General features: G+C 38.4%; 5 protein-coding genes across 11 annotated transcripts; 2 read left to right on the forward strand and 3 right to left on the reverse strand.

Moving 5' to 3' along the window:
* The first annotated feature begins 1267 nt into the window (after positions 1-1267).
* On the forward strand, positions 1268-7597 carry LOC143447463 (nuclear transcription factor Y subunit alpha-like). 6 transcript variants are annotated; one of them, XM_076947582.1, is made up of 9 exons: positions 1268-1433; positions 2242-2368; positions 5271-5369; positions 5436-5543; positions 5615-5686; positions 6257-6379; positions 6451-6630; positions 6692-6775; positions 6833-7597. In XM_076947582.1, exons 2-9 carry the CDS (start codon positions 2264-2266, stop codon positions 7046-7048), a joined length of 987 nt encoding a protein of 328 aa, XP_076803697.1. In that variant the 5' UTR covers positions 1268-1433; positions 2242-2263; the 3' UTR covers positions 7049-7597. The 6 variants fall into 6 exon arrangements, with proteins under 6 accessions (XP_076803697.1, XP_076803693.1, XP_076803698.1 ...); XM_076947578.1 differs by having other exon boundaries at positions 1269-1433; positions 5433-5543; XM_076947583.1 differs by having other exon boundaries at positions 1269-1433; positions 5618-5686.
* LOC143447438 (myb-binding protein 1A-like protein) lies at positions 7290-15003 on the reverse strand. Its single transcript, XM_076947540.1, has 22 exons — positions 14869-15003; positions 14551-14745; positions 14303-14488; positions 14004-14199; positions 13509-13744; positions 13256-13434; positions 13014-13187; positions 12813-12922; positions 12588-12742; positions 12313-12514; positions 12048-12250; positions 11788-11913; positions 11655-11730; positions 11448-11575; positions 11215-11307; positions 10938-11149; positions 8389-8583; positions 8125-8317; positions 7898-8061; positions 7682-7837; positions 7519-7571; positions 7290-7455 (listed from the first exon to the last, which is right to left on the reverse strand). Exons 1-22 carry the CDS (start codon positions 14992-14994, stop codon positions 7322-7324), a joined length of 3492 nt encoding a protein of 1163 aa, XP_076803655.1. The 5' UTR covers positions 14995-15003; the 3' UTR covers positions 7290-7321.
* Positions 9031-10853, forward strand: LOC143447466 (uncharacterized). Of its 2 annotated transcripts, XM_076947587.1 has the most exons (5): positions 9031-9377; positions 9442-9518; positions 9578-9709; positions 9770-9862; positions 9917-10853. In XM_076947587.1, exons 1-5 carry the CDS (start codon positions 9290-9292, stop codon positions 10412-10414), a joined length of 888 nt encoding a protein of 295 aa, XP_076803702.1. In that variant the 5' UTR covers positions 9031-9289; the 3' UTR covers positions 10415-10853. The 2 variants fall into 2 exon arrangements, with proteins under 2 accessions (XP_076803702.1, XP_076803701.1); XM_076947586.1 differs by having other exon boundaries at positions 9770-10853.
* A 15-nt stretch (positions 15004-15018) lies between the features above and the next one.
* Positions 15019-17286, reverse strand: LOC143447478 (protein jagunal homolog 1-A-like). Its single transcript, XM_076947603.1, has one exon. The coding sequence runs from the start codon at positions 15823-15825 to the stop codon at positions 15280-15282; it is 546 nt and encodes a 181-aa protein (XP_076803718.1). The 5' UTR covers positions 15826-17286; the 3' UTR covers positions 15019-15279.
* A 2556-nt stretch (positions 17287-19842) lies between these two features.
* Positions 19843-22076, reverse strand: LOC143447468 (INO80 complex subunit B-like). Its single transcript, XM_076947589.1, has 5 exons — positions 21367-22076; positions 21146-21245; positions 20995-21061; positions 20673-20903; positions 19843-20602 (listed from the first exon to the last, which is right to left on the reverse strand). The coding sequence occupies exons 1-5, from the start codon at positions 21401-21403 to the stop codon at positions 20261-20263; spliced, it is 777 nt and encodes a 258-aa protein (XP_076803704.1). The 5' UTR covers positions 21404-22076; the 3' UTR covers positions 19843-20260.
* Between the last annotated feature and the right edge of the window lie 3296 nt (positions 22077-25372).

The raw sequence follows: 25372 nt of genomic DNA on the forward strand, positions 1-25372 counted from the left end.
CGATACTCGAAGACGAGAATTCTATATCTTATACAATCTGTATATTAAAAATATCATCACTATTTCTTCATCTATAGGATGATGATTTTCATATTGGCTGTAAAACGGGTGTCCTCTCAGAGCTGTAAGACGGGGTGTGTGAAAATTCAAAGATTGTTTCTCAAATTATAAAAACTTTTCCGCAGTATCTTCGCCAAATTAGAACATTTTTAGCGCAAAGTTTTATTGTTATTTTTAGGATTTTGAGCCAACGTTTATCTAGCTGTGTAAGCAAGAAACTGTACCAATTTCGACTGACTGTGCAAAAATGATTTTTTTGTTAAAGTTGTGCAAGAAGTGAGACGAATTGAGAACCTTTGATCTACAAATGAAGTTAAGCACTAACCCGTATTTAAATGCTTAAAAAGAAATGCGTTTGCATGTGTTCTCATGCGATTCTATGATGGGCAAGCTGTAGTAGTGTAGTCTAAAGTAACTTTATTGGCATGCTGTTTTTGACCACTTATGATTGCTGGTTGCCTATTTTTTGAACTATATTGCGTATGTTCATTTGTATGCACTTGTCATGCAGTTGTACATTGGGGCTTGTTACATTCATATGCTGTTAATAAGGCCTGACAAAAAATTATTTTTTTCTCGAACTATTTAAAAATTATTTTACTGATACACCTGAAAATAGAATACCCAGCAACCATGAACCCATCCTATTAAACGGTCAAATTTCGGCCAAATACACTGAGCGAATATAGAGTTAAGAGCGTTAGAAATGAGCGGGACCTTATATGCTGCAGGTACCTTATACAACTTCCCCTGTTCTAAATTCAGTTCATTCAGCTGATCAACTTCAACCAATGCATGACTACCGTTCTGAAAACCTGTGAATAGTTAACAATAACAATCGCATCCAATGTTTGTTGTCCTCAAGCGCTTATCCACAAACAGGCAAGGTGACCGCCTCACTCTAAAGCCACTACTGTATGCCATGTCATATTTTTCCTCGGAATTATCTAATATTTTGTTCTGTAAATTGGAGCTTAGGCAACTCAGATTTCATGTCATTGTAATGGGTAGATGCCGTTGTTGCTTCCGTAATTAAATAGAATAGGCTAAGTAGACTGCTGCAAACATGTTTGGCCTGTATAGAGAACGTTAACTCCAATTAAAAGTACTTCTAGGACATTTCAAAATTAGGAAAAAAAGACATACATTTTCAGTAAGTTAAATTGAGAAGGTGTTTTGTACAAGCGGGCTAATGAATGATGCGTTAATAAATTTTAGGGATATATCCAAGCAATATTAGTCATGTGATACTTTGCTGATGCTTGATTGGCTGCTCAGCTGACCGACTGCTGAATGGTCAGGTTGGATGAGAGGCCATTTTCTATTCGCCGTCAAAATATATCATCAATCCAATCAGAGTGGTTTTGCAAACAGTAAGTTTATTTCAAGTTATTTAGAGTGACAAGTCGCTTACACAGGGTGTTTCTTGTGCTTGCTACGCCAAGCATGTAGTATGTTGGGTAATTAAAACTTAGATCAACTCGACGATCTGGCAATTCCCATTTTAAAAACTTTAATATAAGCCTTATTATGCGATAACTGCACAGAAGAGCCTATTACAGTTTTAGGATTGCTTTATGTCCCTTGCAATGGACGTTTCAAGTGCTTCCAGTTGGCATAGCCTAAGTCAAACAAAAAGACGGCGGGTGAACTAACTATTTTTTAAGAATGTGAAAAATGGATTACTTTAGAAATAAAATAGACAGTGGAGTGGTAGAGAAATACACATTACTAATGCAGTGGTGTCTATATATAAATGTACATGTTAATGGCAACAATAACGTACGAATGTCACTACAATGCCTACCCACATGACTACTATTTTTACAAGTTGCATGAGCATAGCTCACTTGCTTGAAATTAATAAAATTTACCGAAAGCCGATATTTTTGCTAAAATACAAGAATAACCTAATGAATGACGTAGGCTGCTTATTTTCTCATGTTAAACCGAAAACATAATTGGGTGTGGTGAAGTAGGCTATGGGCACATGGGTGGGATATGTTACGTTTTCATGCAATGCATAATATGTAGGCCTACAGTGTGTGTATACAATACTTATAATTTGTGTAAAATTTCCATAAATAGTACCCTAGTAGTAGTCTAGCAATACTTTAAAGTTCTATATGACATTAAAAACTAATCAAAACTGTATATGTAACACGCGCTTGCATTGTACAGGTTGTGGAGAGCTTAGCTGGTAATGGAAGCTCAGCAGGGGCAAACAATCAACATTCCTGCTGGCAGCAATCAACTTCAGGCACAACTTGTCCAAACAACTGGTGTAAATGGACAGCAAACTTTTCAGGTTGGTTGATTTTTTTATCAGTTTGGGGTTCTTGAGCTATCGCACACTGACAATCCTGATACGGATCTGGTGACTTTGAAATTTTGAATGTATGAATGTAATTACATGCAGCCAGCCTTGAAAAGTTAACTCAGCAAACAGAGGCTTAGCATTAGCCGGTCTGAATTTCGTAACAGCTGCATACCTGAGATAAATTTCAAGTAAACTTTCTGTGCATTTGATATTGAATAAGCTATAATTTGAGAGCTAAATATATAGCCACATAATACTGTATTTTCTTGATTAAAAACCACCCTTGAATAGTAGCTTTAAGAAGAGATTGGCCAAATTTCGAAATGATTTGGAGAAAACATAACCGGCCCACAGCATTTTTGATATAAATAGGTTAGCCTTTGCACCATACCAACATTTTTGCAATCAAGGTTCTGTTTCAGTTTAGTCGTGGCCTTGCCAGCAGTAATGATTTTGTTTGAAACGGACACCATACATTGATGCTTTCCATGTTTACCACAGTGCACACTTATTGCACATTTCTAACCGGCGTTAGTAGGAACGATGTCTGGGAGTGTCAGCGCTTGGTAGTTTGTAAAGATGTTTCCAAACTTGGGAGGCAGTTTGTAGATGACTAAGGCTTTTGGCTGCAATTTTTTCCGTGGTATTTATGTGGCGACCTGTGGTAAATGTTAAATATGTTGGCCAAACTATAAAAAGGTTTTCCAAAAGATGGACAAGCCATAGAGCTGTATAGAATAAATTTAATACTGACGATAGCAGTAATGACAAAATGGCCTTAAACATTATGCCATGACACAAAGCTTAACATGAAAAATAAACTTGATATTGCTCAGTGCTTCAAAAGATGCCTTTGTGGTAGAATCGAAGCTCAATGCACTTGATTATTGTGAAGCCAAATGGCTATGTCCTACTCAAGCGAGCCTTAATATCAATAAAGTGATTTTACCGCAACTTCGATAATGTTGGTTGGTACGGTTTTTTCTTATCACTTGTCGCCACATGACAGTTTTGCTGTAATTGCTTTTTTTTTGTTATCTTTAATGTCTAATTTTTTATAACAATATATTTTAAATATTGTTCATTGTATTTGAAAAGCTAGTCAAAGCTTCAAAATCAACTTTAACAGTAAGAAAAACCATAAAAAATCTTGCCGACCATGTCTCAAGTTACGTGATATATTATTATGCAGTAAATAAAAGTGCGCCGCTGACTGACTTTGTAATCTCGACTATCAACTAATTAATAATTTACGTGATTCTGATCCTACCCAGCGAAACCAACAGCGATACCTTTTATTTTTTCACAAAAGCGAACATCGATACACTGTCAAATTGCCCTGAAAAACACGCAGCAAACACATGTGTGAATGATTCTTCTCTTAATGAAAGTAGCTCACTGAAACGAACACACTAAATTTGATAGTTTTTGAAGATGCTTGAATGATGAAATGGTTATCTCGTTAATGGTTTGGTTATTTAAAAAATTTATTGAATTCTACCGGGGTGATGACATCGGATCCAATTGGACTTGAATTGAACTATGGCCACCCCTAGTGGTTTATAATTATTCCTGTAGTTTTCATGGAGCAATTTAACCAAAATTGCATAAATTATACAAACTTGGTTGTTATTTTTAAACAAATTTTATATAATAAAACATGAAATCCATGGCCTACAGTTTTTAAACATTGTATATCCTCGTGTAAATGACCAATTTCCTCCACTAGAACGAATTGATATTACTTAAATTAATAGAAAAATTTTACGTTTAACCTGCAAGGTCACTTGATCATGTGTCGAGTCCGAATTTCTCGGCCAATTTTTAATGATAAATACATGAACTCGGCTGAATCGAGTATTTTAATTTTGTCCCAACCCTGCAAATGATAGTCAGCCTCATAAGATTTGGTAAACTAAACTGGTTGAAATGTTTACCACAATATTTGGCTGCGGTTACACACATTTGTAATGCTGCGGTCACAACTTGGCCTCTCATTAGTTGATAAGAACAAGAAAAAACACAATCTTCACCTTCGATATTTCATCAAGTTGATCACTTTTGGTCGAATTTACGTTTGCACATGAACAGCAAGGGAAGGAGTTTAATGCCACAATTCTTTACCGCTGAAAAAATGAGCAAAGTCCACCACACATTTTGCATTTTATGTTGACATTATTTCTTTACTCTCGATGAAAGTTCACATTTCATTTTCAGCATTACGAAGTTGATTGTTTTTTACGTATTTGCCGAACATTGTACATTTTACTTTTTTAGGACATGATCTTCTCTGTTCTCTTAATGACAAATGTGGCTTAACCACCAAGTTTGTGCATTCCATGAACAGAAATGTATAACTAGACAAAGGGTCATTACTTAGTGGTTGGTTCAAAGGATCCTCAAGTTTTCAAATGTGCGGCTTGGTAGCCGAGTGGAGCGCTGGGCCTACAATAATGTGGCTGTGTAAATTGTGTCCTATACTTTGGGCAAGGCATTAATGACACTTCCTCCTATTCAATGGACCTGGTGGACAGTTCTAAATTTGGGCAATACTATGTAACAAAATAAAAAAAAACGTGTTACATTCGGATGTTGCAGTAGCTGGGGCTCCAGCGATGAGGAATCAACGCCGAGTTTAAGTCGTGCAAAGACTTAGTTCGAGGATAAAAATTAGCAAAGCATTTGAAAAAAACTTTAATTCTAGAAATTATTTGCAAGCACTTCTGGTTTTTGTTTGGATACTTATTTGTAAATTGGCTTAACATTCCGCAAAGGAGCAGTTTTGCTTTGGTTTATAGTTGTCATGGGAAAGTTATATTGCATAAAAGAGCCAGGAATGCTGGTGGCCTATAATAGGCTGCATATTGAGACTATGATTTATTACTTACAGCTCGTAACACTAAACGGGAACTTACTTGTGCAACAACCAACAAACCAACAGTCGTCAATTGTGATACAACAAAACAACCAGACCAGTCCATCAACACAGGTATCTTGGCTCTCATTGTCACAATCTTGAAGGCTTTTCACTCACTGTTGTTTCTGTATATAGCAGAATGCCATCTCAACACTGAGTATGTCTAACACTGGCCAGAGCAACGCCGGAACCCAACTCATTCAAACTGCAAATGGGCAGTTAGTATTGCAGCAACAACAGCCACAAGTACAATGTCTTGCTGATAATTTATTGGATGTCTCTAGATCAACCAGTAACATGCAAGGTTTTGTTCCTAGCAGAGCGGAGTCGCCCAGGTGGTCATCCAAACTGAAGGTTCCAGCTCAAACACTGCGCAACAAATTTTTCAAGTAAGTTTCATTTGATTCAGTATTGTTGTCAATTGCAATTATCTGTAGTTGAAAGTGAGGGGCAAGTTGGCCTGAAATCAACAAGTAGTTGTCAGTCATTACACTGGAGAAAGGATTAATTATTAACATATAGTGGTTAAGCAATCATTGCCTGATTGTGATGAGGATGGCGGATCTTATCACATCACAATAAAAGAAACAATAGGGATGACTCAGGTATTTGGATCAAGTATTTTAGAATGTTTCCTGTGACAGTCAAGCGAAGAGTTTAGGTCTAATTAACAGGAAGATTTTGCGTTAAATAAGCCTACACTAGCTTAACTAGATAGTATCTGTGGTAAAAACAAGAATGCTTCACCAGTCATCTGTGACTTGCCTATGCTGAGTATAAACATTATCTGCTACTACTCACCTATGTATGGAGACATATTCCACCCAAAACATGTTAGCTAGCCTACCACACCTAGTACAGACCAAAGACCAAATTTAGGATACAATTTTGGCAATAACTACTTAACATAAAGGACCAAGTTATCAGGTTTGTGGTGACAATGGCCAAGTATTCCACAGATAGGTGGAGCTCAACAGGTGAACCAGACCAACCAGGTTGTCGTGCAACAAGTCAATCCAAACAATCCTTCAGCCTTAAACTTGACGGGGAATGCCGCGTCTGTACAAAATGGGATAATTATGGTGAGTTTGCTTGTTAAAGTTTGCTCGTAATCTGTCGTAACAGGAATTTAAATCTTTATGATGTGATGAAGATGATCCCAAACAACAGCGGTGGATTCCAGAGGGTGCAGCTTGCTCAGCCGAGTGCAAGTAGCGATGTGGTGGAGGAGGAGCCATTATACGTCAATGCCAAGCAATATCACCGCATCCTCAAGAGGAGGCAGGCCAGGGCGAAATTAGAAGCTGAAGGGAGACTCCCTAAAGAGAGAAAGGTTGGAAGACATTCAGTAAATGTTTCTGTTGCTCTTAACTTTTTCTTTATTTCTTTCCCAGAAATATTTGCACGAATCTCGCCACAAACACGCGATGATGCGAAACCGTGGCAACGGGGGGAGGTTCAATGCCGGGCCAATGAAGGTAAATCACGTGACCTTGCACCCCGGTGAACCTGCGTACATTGCTTTGTGTTTGCAGGAGGACCAAGCATTGGAAGTTGGAGGAAAAAGCAACATCACATATCACGATGAAGAATTATTCAGAGGACTCCTCGACGCAAACTCCTCCATCAACTCGAATACAAGAAACATAGACATCATAATCGACAACCAAAGGAGTTGTGATGCTGGAAATATTTCCGCTTCAGTGAGCGCTCTCAAGTCATCAGTTGGCAGCGAGTGGAACCAGACCTGAAATTTCCTGAACTTGATTTATTTGCCTACCGAGATTTCCTGCCTACCTGCGCATAGATAATGTCCTTTTTATGACGTTTGTTGGGAAAACTGCCACGTTTTGTTGCTTTGTTTAAATAGAAGATTTAAATTTGTTGGTTGAGTTGGTTTCTCAAAGCAATAATAAATAATGTGTAGGTGAGCGATGTTTGGCGTCAGCACCATGGCAGAAACCCTCCTGACCTCTCTTTTACTCATTCACATTGAAACTATATCATCCTTTATTTCAAACGTTTCATGTTTTGTTAAAACCATTATTCACAATATCCTTAGATTTTTCTATCTTCATTCTTTTTTCTTTCTTTGCTTTGCGGATTTGTTTCTTTAATTGGTTTCTGCTTGGTGGATCCCCTTCAATCGCGGGTGATTCTAAGAAAAGGAAATAGGTAAGTAGCGCGTCAAAGTGAGGTTCATATGATTGTGTGCGCTCACCTTTCGCATCGTTCAATTTTCGCTTTTTCGTAGTTTTCTCTTTTTTGCCTCGACTGAAATACAAAAGCATTCGTTAAAATTGTCTTCCTTGTGCCACGGTATTTCGATATATCTTTGAGCAGGAAGGTTGTTGAGAACCACTGCATTAAACTTATGCTAGTACCTGACTCCAACGCCCGTTAAAACTTTCCAGGCTGCGTTTGTGAGCTCCTGCGATCGCTTCATTTCATTTAATTCAAGAAAATTTCTCAACAAGCAAATCAAATCTGACCAATCACGACCCTTGTTTGAAGTTGAGTGCACGAGCAGGTGAAGAAGTCTGGAAATAAAATCAAATGAAAAGAACTTGTGAGATTTCACTCAATGACATCTCACTCACCTGAGCAATTCAACCAGATACTTTGGCTTGATAGTGGTAGGCGCCTTGAGAAGATTTGATAAAATATCTACAATTGTGTCCAACAAACTCGGACAAATGGACATCATATTTCCACCCGATGTGGGTGAAGACAAGAGGGATAAAAGCATGCTGCAGGCTTGAGTCTGTACAAACATAGAGATCAAATATTTGACAGATTTGTTCGTTTCTTATGCAATGTCCGTTACCTTTCGATAAACCTGCACTCCGTCCTTGATGTATCTTGTGAGAGGGATTATCAGTTGTTGTGCTAATGCTGTGTATCGAGTGGCAAAGTCATGCACGACATGGTGCTGTAATTTGCTCTCCCGCCTCATCATGAAATCTTCGAGGGCAGAGGCATAGAGAGATACCACGCGGCTCACATCAACAGCACCGCCTCTGTTATAAGAATTTCATTTTTAAAAACTCAATCGTTATGCGTTATGCATTAAGCGTAACAACAAAAATACTTTTTCCCAGTGCCAGTGTTTCCAGATAAAACCCGAAGATAAAACATGCAGCACTGTGAAGCGAGCTGCCCGATAAAAAGTCCCCCTACGCCTCGACGACATCGTGACAATGCCTCCTCTATGTTGTCATGGCAACGTGATATGACGTCATCATCAAGATCACGTGGGTAACCTTTCATCTTGCATAGCTTAACCCTGAAACAAAAGTTAAGTAATTTATCAGACATGTCAGAAAATTGCACAAGTCTACAAGTAAACAGCTACATCGTGAGCTTGGTGGTATTTAAGGAATCGTGCACCACTGCCAATGAGCAAATAAACCAAAGTAATCATCAAATAGCAAACATTGTAAGTTGTTAGTTGCTGACATTTTTATGCAACTTGACAAATCAAAAGTTTTGAAAAGTTATCAATACATTTTCACTGCGCAACATGACTCCACCCTACGAGTCGATTATTAAGTTCAGCTTTGGCTGTGTCTGTGATGATAAGGATCCTGCCTCCGTGGTTCTTGCCCGGGTCAAAACTAAACAAAAACCCATCAACGCTCGAGAGATGACGCTTGTAACAACAATTTCTCACCGAGATGGTGGTCATAATAAGACAGAACAATTGAATTTGTTTACTCGTAGCATTCTGGAATGTTCAAGTGGTAAAAAAATGTCGTAAAAACGTTTGCTTTCTGAGCTCAACCAATACTAAGGAGTTTTCTACTTGATGCAAAATTTATAAAACTTTTCAAAGAGGCTTGAGACAGGAGACCAAATGTTCCCAACTACCACTTAGCAATCAAACATTCTAGAATCTCATCGTAAATGCAAACTTTCAAGACTTAAGAAAAGCTGTTTGCACCAGTCTTAGGCAGCCGTGTTAAAGGACAAAGTTGAACGACTTTCTTGAAATGTGGTGTTGCTCAAACAAAGAAAGATATTTAGAAAGATATATTTCATCGGAAAATGTGAAGAAAGTGGAAAGTATCCTGCAAAAAGGTAGAAATAAATGAATTCAAATTTCAACGACAACTTTAGTTAAGATTTTGCAAAATCAAACCAGGTGCTGACCCCGACGAGCGTGGGACCGGAAAGATTTCATTCCTTGGCATGGCAGTCGACAAAGGAAATGAAGCTTTGGTGAGTTGAGTTGATGGAGATTGTGACTTTACGCAACTCACAGATTGCTCCTGGGACAGGTTAGGTTACTCATGCAGGCCGGGGCGAGTCCGAACCAAAGGATGCGAGAAGACAAATCAAGCGAGAGAGCAATTGATGTTGGGTATCCGCTACAAGAAGCATCGAAGCAAGGGGACGAGGCCATCGTGCAGGTACCAGCATAGATGTGTTAAATTATCATCATTGACCATTGCTTAAATCAATCCTCAAAGGTTCTGTTGGATTATGGAGCTGATGTTAATATTGGCCAAGATACAAGAACCGGCACTGCACTGCACCTGGCGGCAAAGCACAACCATGTTGAGGTTTGTGCCACGTTGCAAACGACAACTAACAAGAATAAATTTAGTACTTTGCAGGTAGCAAGAATTTTGCTTAGTCATGGCGCTGACATCATCGCAATCGATCGTTGTCTAAACACTCCACTGCACCTTGCGGCCGAGCACAGAAGCGTGACCACGGCAGAATTGTTACTGCAACATGGGGCACCAATCAATGCAAAGAACGCTGGCCTGCTGACATCACTTCACAAAGCAGCAGGGTCGGAAGTGATGTCACAGCTGCTGCTGGACAACGGGGCTCACACAGCAACGGAAAAATTCGGTGGCTCAATCAGCCGGCTCACAGATCAAAACGGGACAATTCACAAAACAAGCTCATTTGAATGGGAAATGGACACCTTCCAAAATAAAGTAAATCGAGCCGCCCCATTTCGAAGCCTCTTTGTCAAGCTTCCTAGTGAGGTTGTTTGCGTGGGGACAGGGACACAATTTCCCCGGCCGGAGAATGCAAAGAAACTTCGTACGGTTGAAATCTGTGGGTTTACCGACAAAAGACCTCAAAATGAATGGGCTTGATTTTCTTGCAAAACGAAATGACTTAAAAACCTCATTAACTTGAAATGGCATGGATCAAAACTCAAACAATAATTTGCTTGAAACTTATGTGGATGCAACAACCTAAACCATATTCTGACTATTCTGTGTGAGTTTACTTTTAAAATCTAGAGCTTGCATTACAATTAGAGAATCATAATAATAATCAACATTTTTGTTGCTCTAACTCGATGGTTTTCAAGTAATGCCGATTGATTTTTTTTGTGATCAATGTGTGAATTTTTTTGTGATGACCAATCAGAGCAAGCGACAAGTTCGTTGCATTGTGACATAACCATATTTTAATTGTGGTACCAATCAATGTGGTTACCGTCTTAAGATGCAATTCTTGTGAAGATTAAATTTAACATGTTTTGCATTCAGTGGTGCTGGCTCAACTCTGTTAGTTCACGACGATCAATAAACGCATCTTAATGTCACCGGACCACAAATGTTTTTTGCCTCTTAGCGATCTAGTTATTTATGATCAAACAATGGCACATACCTGAGCAACACGCTCGCCTTTTCAGCCAACGTTTCCTTATTTGGGTCTCTCGAAGCTACATGTACAACGTCCAGTAGAGGGAGCACAAGATCGAGAACGAGAGGATTGCTCGAATGTTGCCGAGCGATGAAAGTGTCGACGAGATCGAGACATCGAAGTTGGAAGTGTGTGAGCTGACGTTTGGTCGCGACCTCCTCAGCTTTCTTAGATTTCTGCACGACACAGACATCAGCCAGAATGATTGCAACGCGTTCACTATCAGCGATGAGGAATTTACCTTTCGGTGTCTGAATATGTTTGAGAGAAGATGATCTATCCTCATCATTGCGTCATCGCTGAAATCTTCGTCACTTTCATCGGACTCCTCATCCTAAGCATTTAACATTTTATAATGGGAATCACGGCAGTCATATTTTTGATGGTTCATCCGTCAAAGAAAATCATAGATCTATCCCAAATGCATAGAAATCTCAGACAATTTTATCTACTTGTGAGATATCAACAAAATACCTCCCCTGTGGATCCGGCAGCATCACCCAGAGCTTCTTTTATCTTCTTGCGAAACTCTTCATCAACATCTTCCGTTTCCACCTCATCTTCATCACTAGATGGTGATCCTGAGCTCTCATCCGTATCATCTGAAGAGAATTATCCAAAATAGAAATAAAAATCACCGTGAAGTGTTTGTGAAAGCATTTTAAGTGTCTCCATGGCAACCTGGCTCATTGTCCTCTTCGTCCTCCTCCTCGTCAAGCTCCTCCTTCAACATCGAGTCATCTTTCATTTGTAGGACCTAAACATTGGAGCATTTTAAAAACTGCGTGGCACCGACAGGACCCAAAACACTCACGTCAGTGATAAGCTTGATGGCATTCTTGGTCAGGTGAGGACATATCAACTTGAACACCTGGTCTGCTGTTTTGCGTGATCCACTCGACGCTTGTGACATCATAGTCAACAGAATCTCAACGATAACCTGAAAAACCATTTTGCCAATACTGAAATATTTGCACCGATTCTGCTTGACACCATAATTTTGTCTGGATTTGATACTGAGCAGGTTTGTTGATTAAAAGAAACATCGTCGATTTCACTGAAAGCCGGACTCACCTCAACCCAGTCGGGGTCACCATCACACACTTTTTGTTCACGACCCTTCACCTCAAACCTCTCCCGCACGATCACAGTCAGATCACTGACGACATCTTGCGTTGATTTCTGCACCTCATCATCTAGTGACAGCAGCTGGAGGGCGACATGGAGCAGTAAGAGTTGGAGTGCTGTTGCTTCGGCCGACTGATTTGTTGTGGAGTCTTAGGGCAAATATATGTTGAGTTAAATCAGCGACGACATTTCCATGAAGAAACAAACTTACTTTTAAGTTTCAAAACTTTAGAAATATTCTGCACCACGGCGAGCCAACTTTTTTTAATATTGTCATTAAAATTGAAGACGGGTTTGACGTGTTCACACGAAACGAGGGAATCTGCGAAGTCCACGATGGAGGCGAGCCAGAAGCGGCCGGATGACATCAGGCCGGGAATGACGACTTTGGGCTTATTTGTCACAACTGATGTCTGCAAAAGAAACCCAACAAGATGAATTGTTGTGGTCGGGTCAAATGAGAAGAAGTGTGAGATGGGGAAGCACCTCGTCTGGGGGGAGGGGGGCCATGTTGCTGAGCCATGACACAGAGGTTAGAAAATTTTGATGGACATGAGACCGCGTCGATTCGGACAAGTCCATAAAGTGCTCACCAACCATAGAAATCTCATCAATATGAGAATTATTGTTGTTGCCTAAAACTAAAAATAACACAATAAATTATTTGCATCAAATTTTGAAATTTTTCGATTCCTGTTAAATTTTTCTCACATGAAAAGTGAGAATGTAAGAGCAGGAAGCGAACAATCGATGAAATCCACTTCTCGTTCCTTGGAAGACTCGTCATCCGGATCAAATGCAGCAAGTGGGAGCTGCTCCACCTAAAACATCAACATCCAATGACGTGATTGCATTATATGACATCACCATCTGATCATGTGATTGCCATACATTACATCACAAAGCACATACTTCCGTGCAACGTCAAGATTAATTTCACGAATCATCGTTTTATCTGTGGTTCCGTGAATAAAAAGATGCTTCAACCACTGAATGTAGTTAAGGAGCGCTGGAAGCTTAAAACGACTGACAAGTGATGTCACAATCGCAGAATGCGTGATTCCATCCAGATGAAGGCCACCTGGGCTGAATCAACGGAATACAAGATTTTAAAATGACCCACAATGCAGCATTGTGACCAATCACAAACCAACCTGGTGAATGTTTGAAAAACAACAGCAAGCTGGACTTCATGCGAAACGTTTTCCTGTGACAGTTTTTCTGACAAAATTTTAGGAAGTTCGTTTCTGCAGACAAGGTGAAGGGGATTTTCCTTGTTTGTGAGGGCATAATACAAATTATTCAAAAGGTCCTTGGACCACACGGCAGGAACCTGTTCGATATAAAAGAATAAAATTAATACTGATAAAAGTAGTAAAATATATGTAATGCTGGAGATTATTTGACCTCTTTGCTGCTGATGAGATCAAAGGAAAAGACGGCCAACATGAACCCGAGATATTTGCGCTCCGGCGATGACGAGAACAAGGTCGGAGTGAGATGTTGATCCCAGAATGTGCCAAGAGCATCAGTACCAAGGCTGCCAATGGTTGTCACTATCTCACGAGCAAACTGGTCAATGTTTGGGTGATACATCGTTGTTTTAGCGATTACTTGAGCCAGGTGCTTGAAGCTGTGAGAAGCTAGAAAGATAGCAAATGCAACCAATCATCTCTTTTTTCATCATTGGTGCGGTTGAGATGAAAAAGCACCACTGTTTGCTAATAGCATGCGCTAATGCACAGAAAAAAGAGATAAAGTCTCATAGGCTTAAAACGTGCTTGAAAATAGTGACGGTAATAATTTGCCGATAACAACTAGCACGGCCACTAATTCAAGTAATTAAAAAATGTGTTGACATCCCTATGAAGTCATACCAAGTCACAGTAGAATCGCCCATACCAATAATATTTTTGTGTTTTGTTTTTGATGGAAGCCATTTGCTGGTTTTAAGGAATTCCGTGTCACAGACGGTGGGATGTTGCTTGGAGCAAGTGAGCAGAAGCTGCATGAGCTCCGCTGAAGAAGCCGACCAACCTTTCGCAAATTCTGGACATAAAAGTGGCCAAATATGGTCCCTGAACTGCTCTGCAGACACCTGAAAACGTTTCAAAATTTAAAACCTTATCCGAGAGACAGGCGAGTGATTAATGTTGAGATCTCAAGAACAGAGATGTAGGAAGCGTCCAGTCCAACTCCACCTGCACTACAAGTCTGCTCAGTCCATGGAGGGAGATTTTATGCAAATACGATTTCTTTTTTCCAAGTTTTAAAAGCATCTCAGTAATCTTCCTCAGCATCGAATTTTCCTTCTCGTCAGACAACCTCTCACTTTGAATGACAGACAAAAGGCAAAATATTCTTCCAAACATTATATCTTTGTCTTCCTACAAAAAGAAGTCTTTTCAATGAAGAAACAGACTCTGGATGCTGTAACATATCAGCTTACCCCATTGCTGTGGAGTTTTTCCTCCATGAGTTTAACCACGTTCTGTGAGCTGTATTGGTTGCATGGCACAACTCTAAGCAATGCTGACAATGTTGTGGCAAAGCCAAGTCGCGCCATTTTTCTGCCTGAAGCCAGGCCACCGACAAGTCGTTTGAAAGCGTACTTCACCTCTTCGCACAACTTGTCATCATCAACCTGAAACAAACACTTTCTTAGATTTGTCTAAAGATACCGGCAAATGCAGCATCAATGTAGCATGGCCAGTAGGCGCATCAATCCAAGCATCATGCAAAGACTAAACAAGCATCAATTACTCACCTTTTGCTGTTTTTCGTTCAGAATATCGAGCAATTTTTGAGATGAGGACAATCTTTTTGTTTCATCATAACTGACAATATCCGAAAACAGAGACAAAATATTTTTATCTTTTTCACTTTCATTCATTTCAAACTTTTCAACATTTATCACCTTTTAACAATAATTGCACATATTGGAGTCACAATAACGAGAAATTTATCACTGGTACGTGTTTAACTCATAAAAACTTGCTTTGAAATCTAACAAATATGCTCACAATATTAGCATAATAATGTAGGTATTAAGCGACCATAGTGGGCTAAACGATTCTTTTAAAATTCTTTCATCAATTCTCTGTTCGCATATTGCTTAGATAAACAGAAAAAACAGGAGCTCCAACGACACCAAGATATTCAGTTGAGTGCGATAAAATCATCTCGACTTAAAGCCTTTCATTCTCCATGCCTGCACCAGCTTTGACGCACAAAATATTGCACAAGTATTAACAACACCAGCAAGTGTTAAAAAAGAATAGAGAACCAAGGCACAGGGCTGTCCAAAGAGATGCATGTTGGCACGTTGATGCATGAGCAGGTCGCTCAGCTCAGGGACATGCAGGAATGCGGCAACAAATAATGGTGCGACACTAAACATTGCGTTACAAAATATGTAAGCAGTCAGAATGTTACTTTTGTTTCTTGGAAGAGACATCCAACCTAACAAGGAGACACCAATCGTGCAAAGATAGATGTATTCCCACAATTCAACAGCTGGAAGCACCTGCCGTGTCAATGAAATATTCGCTTTCACTTGCAGGAGATGACAAATGATCACAGAACAGGAAATTGCATTTAGCACGACAAGAGCCTTAAGCTTTTGCTTATAAGACGCGCTTATCTTATACTGGGAGGCAATCTTCTCACGATGGATGTGGTCACTGCCATCAGATCCTGGTGCACGCTTCCCGTAAGAATGCATTCTTTTACATTAATCGCACTATAAAACAAAACATAGAAGCATTTCATACTTGATGGTTAAAACAACTGGGAATCGAGCATATTTACGAGCCAGGCACGCCAACCACTCCTAGGCCTACGGGTGCATCTAGTGAACCAATTTTCGACAGTTTTTATGCATTTTTGCGATTTACACGTTTTCTTGCAGACAGACTTTTTTCACACCCAACAACTGATCAAGAGGGTCCAAAAACTGCAAAAACGTTTTCTTTATTTTTTCCTGGCGGTTCAGTTCGCAGTAAAACAATTATCCATTAAACATGGAAGCATAACAAATTAAAAAGTTTGCTTAGTGCACGGGGAACAAAAATGTTTTGTGCGGATTCCCTGAAAATGTGTTCCTAAACGTGGGCCATTTGCCATATATATAATCTACACATTTAAAGCAAACACAACGGATGTTCCTACAGCAACTGACTGGGAAAAATCTTATTTATATCAAACCTGCACAATTTATTTGCAAAATACACAAATCTGTGAAAAAATGCTTATTCTTAACAGTTTGTACGGTGTACATGTATATAATCGTTATTTTGTGATCTTGTTGTTCAGAGGATTTCTTCCCAAAAACACCAAACTTTCCAACCTGGGTATCACACAGACTCCTACGGGAAAGTTTGCTTTCATTGCACCAACTAAGCGCAACAACAAATGTCAGCAGGTAATGTCAAAAATTACGCAACGTCAACCTAATACTTGTACCATAGAATAAAAAATTTAGGGTAAAATGCATTTCTGGGCCCGAAAATTGGCATAGAAGCCAACTTTCTGTGGATTATACAAACTTTCTAGGAGGGACATAGACACTCATCTTTATAATCCAGAAATCACTACTGCACTATCCGATTTTACCACTAAGCTAGCTGGGCTAAGGAACGTTATAGACCTTCTCTATAGTAGTAAAGTTTTGTAACGCTATAGGCTAGGCCTATAGTACAGTAGTAGGTACCAGTATTTCTTTGACTAACATTTCTGCCTATTTTACGATCCTAGTCCAAGTCAATTTAGCACAAGTTTGAGTAAAAATTTGTTGATTGGCTCCATCAGAGGAAAAACTAAGTTCACCGCAAAAAACTTGCAATTACTTGAGAATTTTTTGGCGAAATGACGCAGGTTATAAGTATGTTATTCAGGATGAAATTCTGCATGTTACACGGAGACATAAAATAAGTGTCTACTTCACCGGCCACCATTTACCGAAGTAGGAAAACACCAATTGTGTAACCGACTAACCGTTTACTGAAGTAACTTTTTCCAAATTGGGTAACTGACAGCCTGACAAATAGGACACTGCATTATTTTTTATCAAGAAAAATTATTTCTATTTATTTTTTGGCCTAAATCAATGAAGGCTCTGCCCTTAGCCTAGGCTACAAGTGTAGTACAGTAGCAACTAGCCTAGCAACCCTGCCATCCCATACTGTTGACCATTGGGCACCACAGACAGGCCTGCCAGGCTCGAATCGTATTCACATCAAGTCTCACGTGTGCCAAGTGTTGCCGACCGGAAAATTTAGAAGTGCAAATCAATCATTTTATTTTTCGCCAAAAGCGCGGTGGGGACGAAAAATCAAGCCAGTTGTTATTAACACGCGCCAATGAACAGGAAAAAGTGACAAAGCCGAAAAGGCTTAAAACGTGCTCAAGAGAAATGACGTTGATATTTGCTGGTAACAACTAGTTCGGCCACTAAACCTATCATTAGTTAAATCCTTAAAACATAAGTTGAAAAAGCGAAAATTAAGCAGACGAGCAGGTGGTGTGTTCAAGCAACTGATTAATGAAAATTGCTTCAGTGCTGTACATCAGTGGATGCGAAAAGAAACCCTATCCTGGGCAAGAGCCCGATTTCTGGTGGCCATAGCACTAAGGAAGGGCGTTGTTGATTAGCCCGAGTTTGTACAGCAAGAATGCATACCAATGATAATCTTTGGAAAATGTGATGACAATACTGCTCATTGCAAGATGGAAACGTCTCTGGTACATCGACAGTGATGTATGGAAAAAGATGCCAATGCTGTCCAATAGGTAATAGTGCTGAAAGGTATGACAATTAAATTCGTTTGTTTTATTACTTATGTGAAGTATTATTACACAACAAACATCTTTGCCATAAAGGTCGGACTACACTGGTGGTTGTTAACTTGTTACAATATGAGCGAGGAACAATTAAAGATTTTGTTTGCTTCTGCTTCGATGGAATGAGTTCTCATTTGTCAAACGACGTGACAATTTGCTGTTTAGTTGCTTATATTCTGTCTATGCATATTACTAAATGATAAAGTTCCCATCCCAAAGGCTTACACCTTTGGACAAAGCTTACTGCTGTTATATTGCGCTTGGTAACAAGTGAAAAAGGAAAAGGAAAGATTGTAAACATTACATCGGTATTTATAGCAGTCACACCAGCTCAAGGTTGCGTAATTTATCTGTACGTCATTAACGAGAAATTAAGTTTGGTCAACAAATGTATCACAAGCTCCCAAAATCAAATTTCAGCATTTATAAAACAACCCATGACTCGTGATGTAACCGTCACAAAGGTAACCCCTCTTGATCCAAAGCTGAAGACTTGAGTGGCGCTGGTGGTGACGTTTCAATCCAGTAACTGGTAACTGGTTCCAGTCTTTTATCTTGAAGATATTCAAAAACGATCTGCAGTATTTGCAATATATCCGAAATAATTGTGCAATGAGTGTTGAATATTTACAAGTTAATAAATAAACACACTGACGTATAATTTTCTTAATCCAGTGTGGCGTTTGGATATAAGCAAATTAAACAAGTTCTATATTTGGCATTTGTTAAGCAATTTTTGTGTCTCCGGTTAAATTCTATACAAATTTGAATGTATTGTTCCTAGTAATCCGTATTCAATCGTAGTTCCAAATCGACATGTGACGTAGTTAAGTGTGTCAAGTGGTTTTCTGTACCCGGTGCAAAATCGATTTTAATTTTTTGTGATAAAAGCTTAGAATGTAACATGGACACGTAGATACGTGTCATTGTATGGCTAGTTTGGCACTCGCCCATTGGTCAAAATATGGGAGTATAAAACCTAATGTTTGGTCTAAATCTTTCTCTTCTCTCTTCTCTTTTGTCGCTCTTAGCTATTTCTTCTGTTCTGCTGAATTGAAGTTATTGCTGAATTATTCGGAATTGGAATCATTACTGAATTGGAGTTATAGCTTGGTTTAAATGTGGAAAGATGGAGTAAATGTTTCTAATTTGACACAACTTATTCGGACAATATAACAATTAGACTTTATGAAGTTGGTGTTGATTTGAAGAAACATTATAGAGACAGCAAACGCAACGGGGTCAAAGACAATTGTCTATAGGAGTCTAGCAGTAAGACAAATAGTCTTAATTGGCTTTAGGCCATCCTAAAAGCAAGCCACACCGCCATTCCCACACCAGTTCGAAATTTCCGATACCATCACGTTATCAAAATGCTTTGTCAAAAGGTACTTAAAGTGCGCATGCTGGATGCTTACTGCCTATTTCTACAGTTTCTCAACTTGAATCGAGTCACTGAGTTATTTTCAAAAGACTTGAGTTCGATGACTTGGTTGTAACTCTTGTATCCTATGAGGCTATGACAGTATAATCTATGGATACACGGTATTTCGTTACTTAAAGATCGATTTTTGCCTTTGCAGCTGAAAGCACATGACTACGTCGGTGTTCCCGGCAATGACGGTAATGAAGATTATGGTTAAACAGTGTTTCCATTAAAAAATGCATAATTTATTTTGGATTGATTTTAAGATGCGAATTTTTTACCGCAGATAACCAAACTTAGCAGCAACAGGCGTCCACACAACGCAAATAATGAAAAAGATGATTAGGGATATAAGGTGATTAACGCCTCTCCGCAAACAACGATCTGATTAAGGCAACATGGAGCTAACACTGCATCCCGTTGAATAAAACGCTCAACTGCGGCAAACTATGAAAAATTGACAAATGTGCTATGTACATTCAACTAATATTTATTGAAAAGCAACTAGCGTTACTAGTACTGTACATAAATGCATTGTCAGCAGAAATAAAAAAATAATATACTTCACAATACTACCAAAACAGATTTGAAATAATGATGTGATGCTAGTGAATAAACAGGAAGCAAAATGTTCAAAAATAAACCAGGAAAATAGAAACATACAATTTATCAAATTGGGAATAAACCAATTGGAGATAACATTTACACACACGTTTTTAAATCTGATCAACAAGACAAACCAGATAATTTCTAGACTACATTCCTATCTTATTAATTTATGTATTTTTAATGGAAACGCTGTTTACAACGTCCATTACGGTCATTTGCAGCGTCCCCAACTTTACAGCATTGATCTGACGAGAGCTAATTTGAACTCTGTGGTGGCGCAACATCATGTAGCTTCCGTATTTTTCAAATTTTGTTTATAACAATGCAAGCTGCAAAGTGATTGTCTGGTTTTTGCGCATTCATATTTTCTTCTTTGCAGACCACAAACAGAACACATCCGAGGATTAGGGGTTGGATGTGACGTCTGCGGTTTTAGGGGATATTCGAAACCGTGAGGATACGACATCACGACCATATCACGTCTATTTATATACTTAATCATTTCAAATAGATTGTTCCGGTTTGTCGCAGTGCAGGGTTTTGTTTTCTCTTTCACGAATTTTGACGGGATTTCTACCAACTTCTTGATTGTCAGCTTCTGAGTCTCTTTTGCCTTCTTAGCTGCCTGGAAATGACAAAAGAAATATTTGATTCAAATCGTTGCAGTCGCCACTTCTAGGTCTAGCAGCAAGAACCTGGAGTTTTCTTCTCTTGTTCTTTTCAATCCTCTTTTGCTTTTCTTCTTCTGTCACTTCCTCTCTTAACGTTGTAATTTCCTCAACCAGATTTGACGAGTAGTTTCGATCAAGAAGAGCTTTTTGCCGAGCCGTGAGCAATGACAGATCTTTTGCTTTGGGGATTTCTCCATTGTCGTCAAGTTCACCTTTCTCCAGAGCCTCCAGCCACGCTTCCTCGTCATCTACGGCCTAAGAAACATATTTCGGCATGAATAGACATCTTATGGTCATATCATGTTGAATCAAGGCATGATCGGAGAAAAAAACATTATAAACTTACCTTTTCATGGCTGACTTCTTTCGGAGTTTCTTTCTTCTCTTTTGTCTTAACAAAAGTTGATTCCAACCTATGATGTAAGTAATTGATAAAGTATACAAATCAACAACAAATATACCACGAACACATGGAAAACAAAATTAATATAACGGACTTGCGTTTAACAATCACTTTAACTGATGGACTTGTAAAATCGTTGGAAACGTTTTTCAACTTCTTCGCACGAAGCGAACGCTTGAGATGAAATAATTCACCTTTAATTTGAAAAACTGGATAAAATTTTGTTAAAATTTTAATTTCAAAGCTATCATAGAAACACGCTCAGCATTTTCTTTAAATTAATTGTGATATAAATTGACATGAATTTGCATCGACCTGTATTTGACCCAACATCAATCTCGGGCTCTTCCATAGAATTTACAAAGAAAATCAAGAACCAGTGCGATGTCTACAAATGTCTTGAATAAAAGTGATCTATGAGATGACGATATAAATGAAACAGTTCCCATCAAACAAGGGAATATTTAAAAGCATCGTTGATGTGCCATGATACATCCGCACAGGGCAAGTTACATAAATAATGTGGTTTAAAGTTATTTAGGCGTCAAACATTTGCAATCTAAACAATGTATTTTAAAAATAGAACAATCAAACAGAAATATAAAACATTGTTTCTAATCTTTGATGTTAAATGTACGAACTGTCAAGGAAATGCACAAGAAGCATGGAGCTTACATTTGCAATAGAAAATAAAGCAAACCTCCACGTGGAAGTGCTCATGTTGCAAGATATTATGAAGTCATCAGGTCAAACGACAACGACGATCACAATTAATACAACTAATTAGCAGATAAAAAATTTCATTTCTTGGGTCAGATGAGTTTATTTCTTCGCCCAATTCCAAGTCACACCATTATGAGACTGATGAACAATCACATGACTCTAAATAATTTCTCACAATCTTTGATCACAGTGATGACATCACATGGCAGGGTACACCATTGTTACATAACAATGCTTTCCATTCAGATCAGGATGTCAAAGTCTGCAAGAAGTTTTGTTTATACCGTTTTCCTCCATTTATGACTCACTGTCAGCTTGTTCGGGCACATAAGCTTTTTTAACAATGTAAATTTTTCCATTTGACACAGTTGCCAACAAGATATGATTTGAAAAAATGAGACTCAAACGCTGCACACTGCGTTGTTCTTCACACAGCTTCACTTTCCATGCAATCTGCACCATTCTCATGAAGACCTTGGCAGTTTTCTCATCATTGATCAAGTCCCCGTGCGAAGATAAGACGGCGCCATCTTCATTTAAGATCAAGTAGCCAAGCTGGTCAGGAATGTCTTCAATATTGTGAGCGTATACCTCGGACATCTTCGCACAACTTGCTTAAACAGTTTGCAGAGAAAACACCTTTTTATACTGCTAAGCTAGGATTAACAGGTCTAGCAAAGGGTATTGTAATCAAAAACATTAAATTATTAACACTGATTGTGAATGACGTGAAGCCTTGAAACAGGGTCAGGATGCAAAGGTTGAACTTTTGGCAACAAGTGTAATTTTTTAGGGGAAATCAGGTTTTGCAAATGGAAGTTTTAAGCATCTATCACAGTGTGGACATCATGCAGGGAAACACCTATTGCATGGATAAATTCACTTATCAATAAGGAATGTATTCTCCACGGAAAACAGGCCAAACACTACAGTATTGTATTAAGTGTACACAGGTTTTTTTTTAAGGTTTGGTTTGGGTGACCGCTAAGTAGTTTTAAGAGACCGCAAGTGTTTCATTTAAATACCAAAAAATAGCCATATTTGCGTAAACGAATTATTTCCCAAATTTTGGAAAAACGCTGGAGAAATTTGGGGGACCGTCTCGGTCCCCCAAAACACCTTAAAAAAAACACTGAGTGTACATTCAAAATACAATCTAAAGCAGTGGTTCTCAACCGCCGGTCCGCATCAACTTTCCTGCCGGTCCACCAAATGTATTACAATTTTATATCTCAATTGCAAAATGCAAGACGTTGAAGGCTTGTCCATTGATTAAAGAAATAAAGCATCAAATTTTAAACTGATTTAGATTCAGTTCCATAATTTGCAGTAGTGTGACGTAACATAGAGTTCATGGTCTCCTTTGGACTTTATCGTACGTCACAATGCTGCAAGTGTTGTGCCCAACTGTTTAAAAGTAGGCTACAACTTGTTGAAGACCAGTTGTATGAAAAAGCTAAGAAGACTTTTAAACAAAATTTAACAAAATTTTAGGGTACAATTTAGCGAAAACAACTTTTGATTTGCATACTTTTGCCGTAAAAACATTTTTGGTTGATTTTGAAGGTCCACCGGTCCGCAAGCTATAAAGAGTTGAAAACCACTGATCTAAAGCACCTGTGGGCAAACAGCAGCAAACGTCCACTCAAAGATGTCATAAATGGTGAGTGTTCTAGCAACAGAGATCAAAAGAGATAGACATCAATCATATTTAACTGCCAAACAATGATTAAATTATTTATGACGCTTCGAGTGAACTTGTTTCTTTTTTTCCTTCACTGATGCAACTCAATATGAGTTGTATACTGGTGTGACAGCATCTATTTGAAGAAAAAAATGTTGGGCTAAAAAAGGAGAGGGCTTATACATCTAACCTAGCACGTTTACATCACATCAATGGCTGTAATAAACGGTGTGTGATAAAAAATTTTGCGTGGTCCCAAATTTGTGTCTTTGCACGATTTCTAGTCAAAAACAGCCGTAATTTCCATGTAGTCTGGATTGGGGTGAATTTGAAGGGATTACCAGTGATATCGGTACAAAGTGAAATCAGAAAACTTTTTGAATAGTGGTTTCGGTGCAAGATTTTTCACTTTTATTCCCCTCCCTTCTTCCTTTGCTCTTTTTTTGTTTCTTTCTCCACAAGCACCGCACGTTTGTTTGCTTTCACTGACGTTTCCTTCTAATACCATGCAGCTCCTTTGAACATAAATACTGTAAAACAACGGACTTATACGACGATTATTCTATGTTGTTTAAACCAGACGTCTGGTACATTGACAACTAAACAAAAAAATAAACTGTAAAAAAACAAAGAAATCGTATCATCGGCACTTATCGTTGTTTCTTTCAAGGCTTCGTTTTTTAACCATAGCATGTTGCAAATTTTCGTCTTGTCGAAAAAAAAAAATTGTCGTATATATGTCCAATATTTTACACTTTGCAGCATTTATGTTCAAAGGCACCACACGATATTAGAACAAAACGTCTGCCATCAGCGAAAACAAAATGAGGGCAAAAGAAGGAGATAGGGAAAAAACAATCTTGTACTGAAACCGCTGTCCTATTTATATGGCAATAAAAAAATACAACATATGACCAATCTTGGTATATTGGCTTGGGGATCTGCATCAAATAGTATTTTAAAACTATTAAACATAATTTACAATAAAATAGCAAGACTAATTAGTAATTACCAATAGTAACAAATATACCAAAATAACTACACTTCAAAGCGAACGATATTCTAAATATATCTCAAATCTATCAATTACAGACAGGCAAGTTCATGCATAATTATTACACAAATCTTCTTCCACAAATATTTAATGACTTTTTCAGCAAAATCCAAACAGTACAGAAATATAACACTAGATCATCACAGGACGACTTATACTTGCTCCGAACCAAAACAGTAAAAGGTAAACAAAGTCAAAATTTCGAGGACATAATTTTTGGAATAAATTACCAAACAATATAAAAAATTAAGTCTCATAAATATTTCTCATATCAATTGAGAAGTGGACTTGTGCAAGAGAAGTGCTGTTCAGATAATTGTGAATTGGGTGATGGATGTATCGTTGTTGATTTCTTTTGCATCTTATTATTTGTTGATTTGGTTAAAAGTTTATTTTATTCTGCTGTTAGTGCTGTAGTGTGTCTTTGTTTATATTTTATAGTATTATTTTATTTAATTGAGTTTCAGTTCTTCTATCAGATTCCATTGTTCTTTTTTGCAATAGAATCTAGGACAACTGACCTGGATGATCGTGATGTATTTTCGCTGCCACACACCAATCAATTATGTTAAATTATTTTATGATACTTTTTAGTTTCCTTTAAATGGTGAAATAAATTCTCTCTCTCAGACTATTGAAAAAGTTTACCGATCTCACTTTGTACCGACATCACTGGAGTGCAAAGTAGGGCAGTTTTCGCCGAGACTTCGGGCGTCCATAAGCAAAATTCCGGTGTACAAAGCAGCAGCTGGTGTACACTGCAACTCCTGGCCCAAGGCTACCAGGCGTTTGTTCAGGCAAGGTGCAGCCCTGGTGTGTAATGCCGTTTTGGAAATAAAATCTCAGGTGTACCATACTCT

This window comes from Clavelina lepadiformis, chromosome 2, assembly GCF_947623445.1.
Source record: "Clavelina lepadiformis chromosome 2, kaClaLepa1.1, whole genome shotgun sequence".
NCBI lineage: Eukaryota > Metazoa > Chordata > Ascidiacea > Aplousobranchia > Clavelinidae > Clavelina > Clavelina lepadiformis.

What these genes read in the sequence shown, in the direction of transcription:
- LOC143447463 (XM_076947578.1), top strand. Translation starts at nt 2,264, where the DNA reads ATGGAAGCTCAGCAGGGGCAAACAATCAACATTCCTGCTGGCAGCAAT. An exon ending in ATGGACAGCAAACTTTTCAG is followed by an intron (nt 2,369 to 5,270) that starts GTTGGTTGATTT and finishes TATTACTTACAG; the next exon opens with CTCGTAACACTAAACGGGAA. An exon ending in GACTCCCTAAAGAGAGAAAG is followed by an intron (nt 6,631 to 6,691) that starts GTTGGAAGACAT and finishes TTTCTTTCCCAG; the next exon opens with AAATATTTGCACGAATCTCG.
- LOC143447466 (XM_076947586.1), top strand. Translation starts at nt 9,290, where the DNA reads ATGTGGTGTTGCTCAAACAAAGAAAGATATTTAGAAAGATATATTTCA. An exon ending in GGAAAGTATCCTGCAAAAAG is followed by an intron (nt 9,378 to 9,441) that starts GTAGAAATAAAT and finishes AAATCAAACCAG; the next exon opens with GTGCTGACCCCGACGAGCGT. An exon ending in GGGACGAGGCCATCGTGCAG is followed by an intron (nt 9,710 to 9,769) that starts GTACCAGCATAG and finishes CAATCCTCAAAG; the next exon opens with GTTCTGTTGGATTATGGAGC.
- LOC143447438 (XM_076947540.1), bottom strand. Translation starts at nt 14,994, where the DNA reads ATGAATGAAAGTGAAAAAGATAAAAATATTTTGTCTCTGTTTTCGGAT. An exon ending in AACACTGGCACTGGGAAAAA is followed by an intron (nt 8,318 to 8,388) that starts GTATTTTTGTTG and finishes TTCTTATAACAG; the next exon opens with AGGCGGTGCTGTTGATGTGA. An exon ending in TATCTGGTTGAATTGCTCAG is followed by an intron (nt 7,838 to 7,897) that starts GTGAGTGAGATG and finishes TTTTATTTCCAG; the next exon opens with ACTTCTTCACCTGCTCGTGC.
- LOC143447478 (XM_076947603.1), bottom strand. Translation starts at nt 15,825, where the DNA reads ATGCATTCTTACGGGAAGCGTGCACCAGGATCTGATGGCAGTGACCAC.
- LOC143447468 (XM_076947589.1), bottom strand. Translation starts at nt 21,403, where the DNA reads ATGGAAGAGCCCGAGATTGATGTTGGGTCAAATACAG. An exon ending in TGATGTTGGGTCAAATACAG is followed by an intron (nt 21,246 to 21,366) that starts GTCGATGCAAAT and finishes TTCAAATTAAAG; the next exon opens with GTGAATTATTTCATCTCAAG. An exon ending in AAGAAGTCAGCCATGAAAAG is followed by an intron (nt 20,904 to 20,994) that starts GTAAGTTTATAA and finishes TATGTTTCTTAG; the next exon opens with GCCGTAGATGACGAGGAAGC.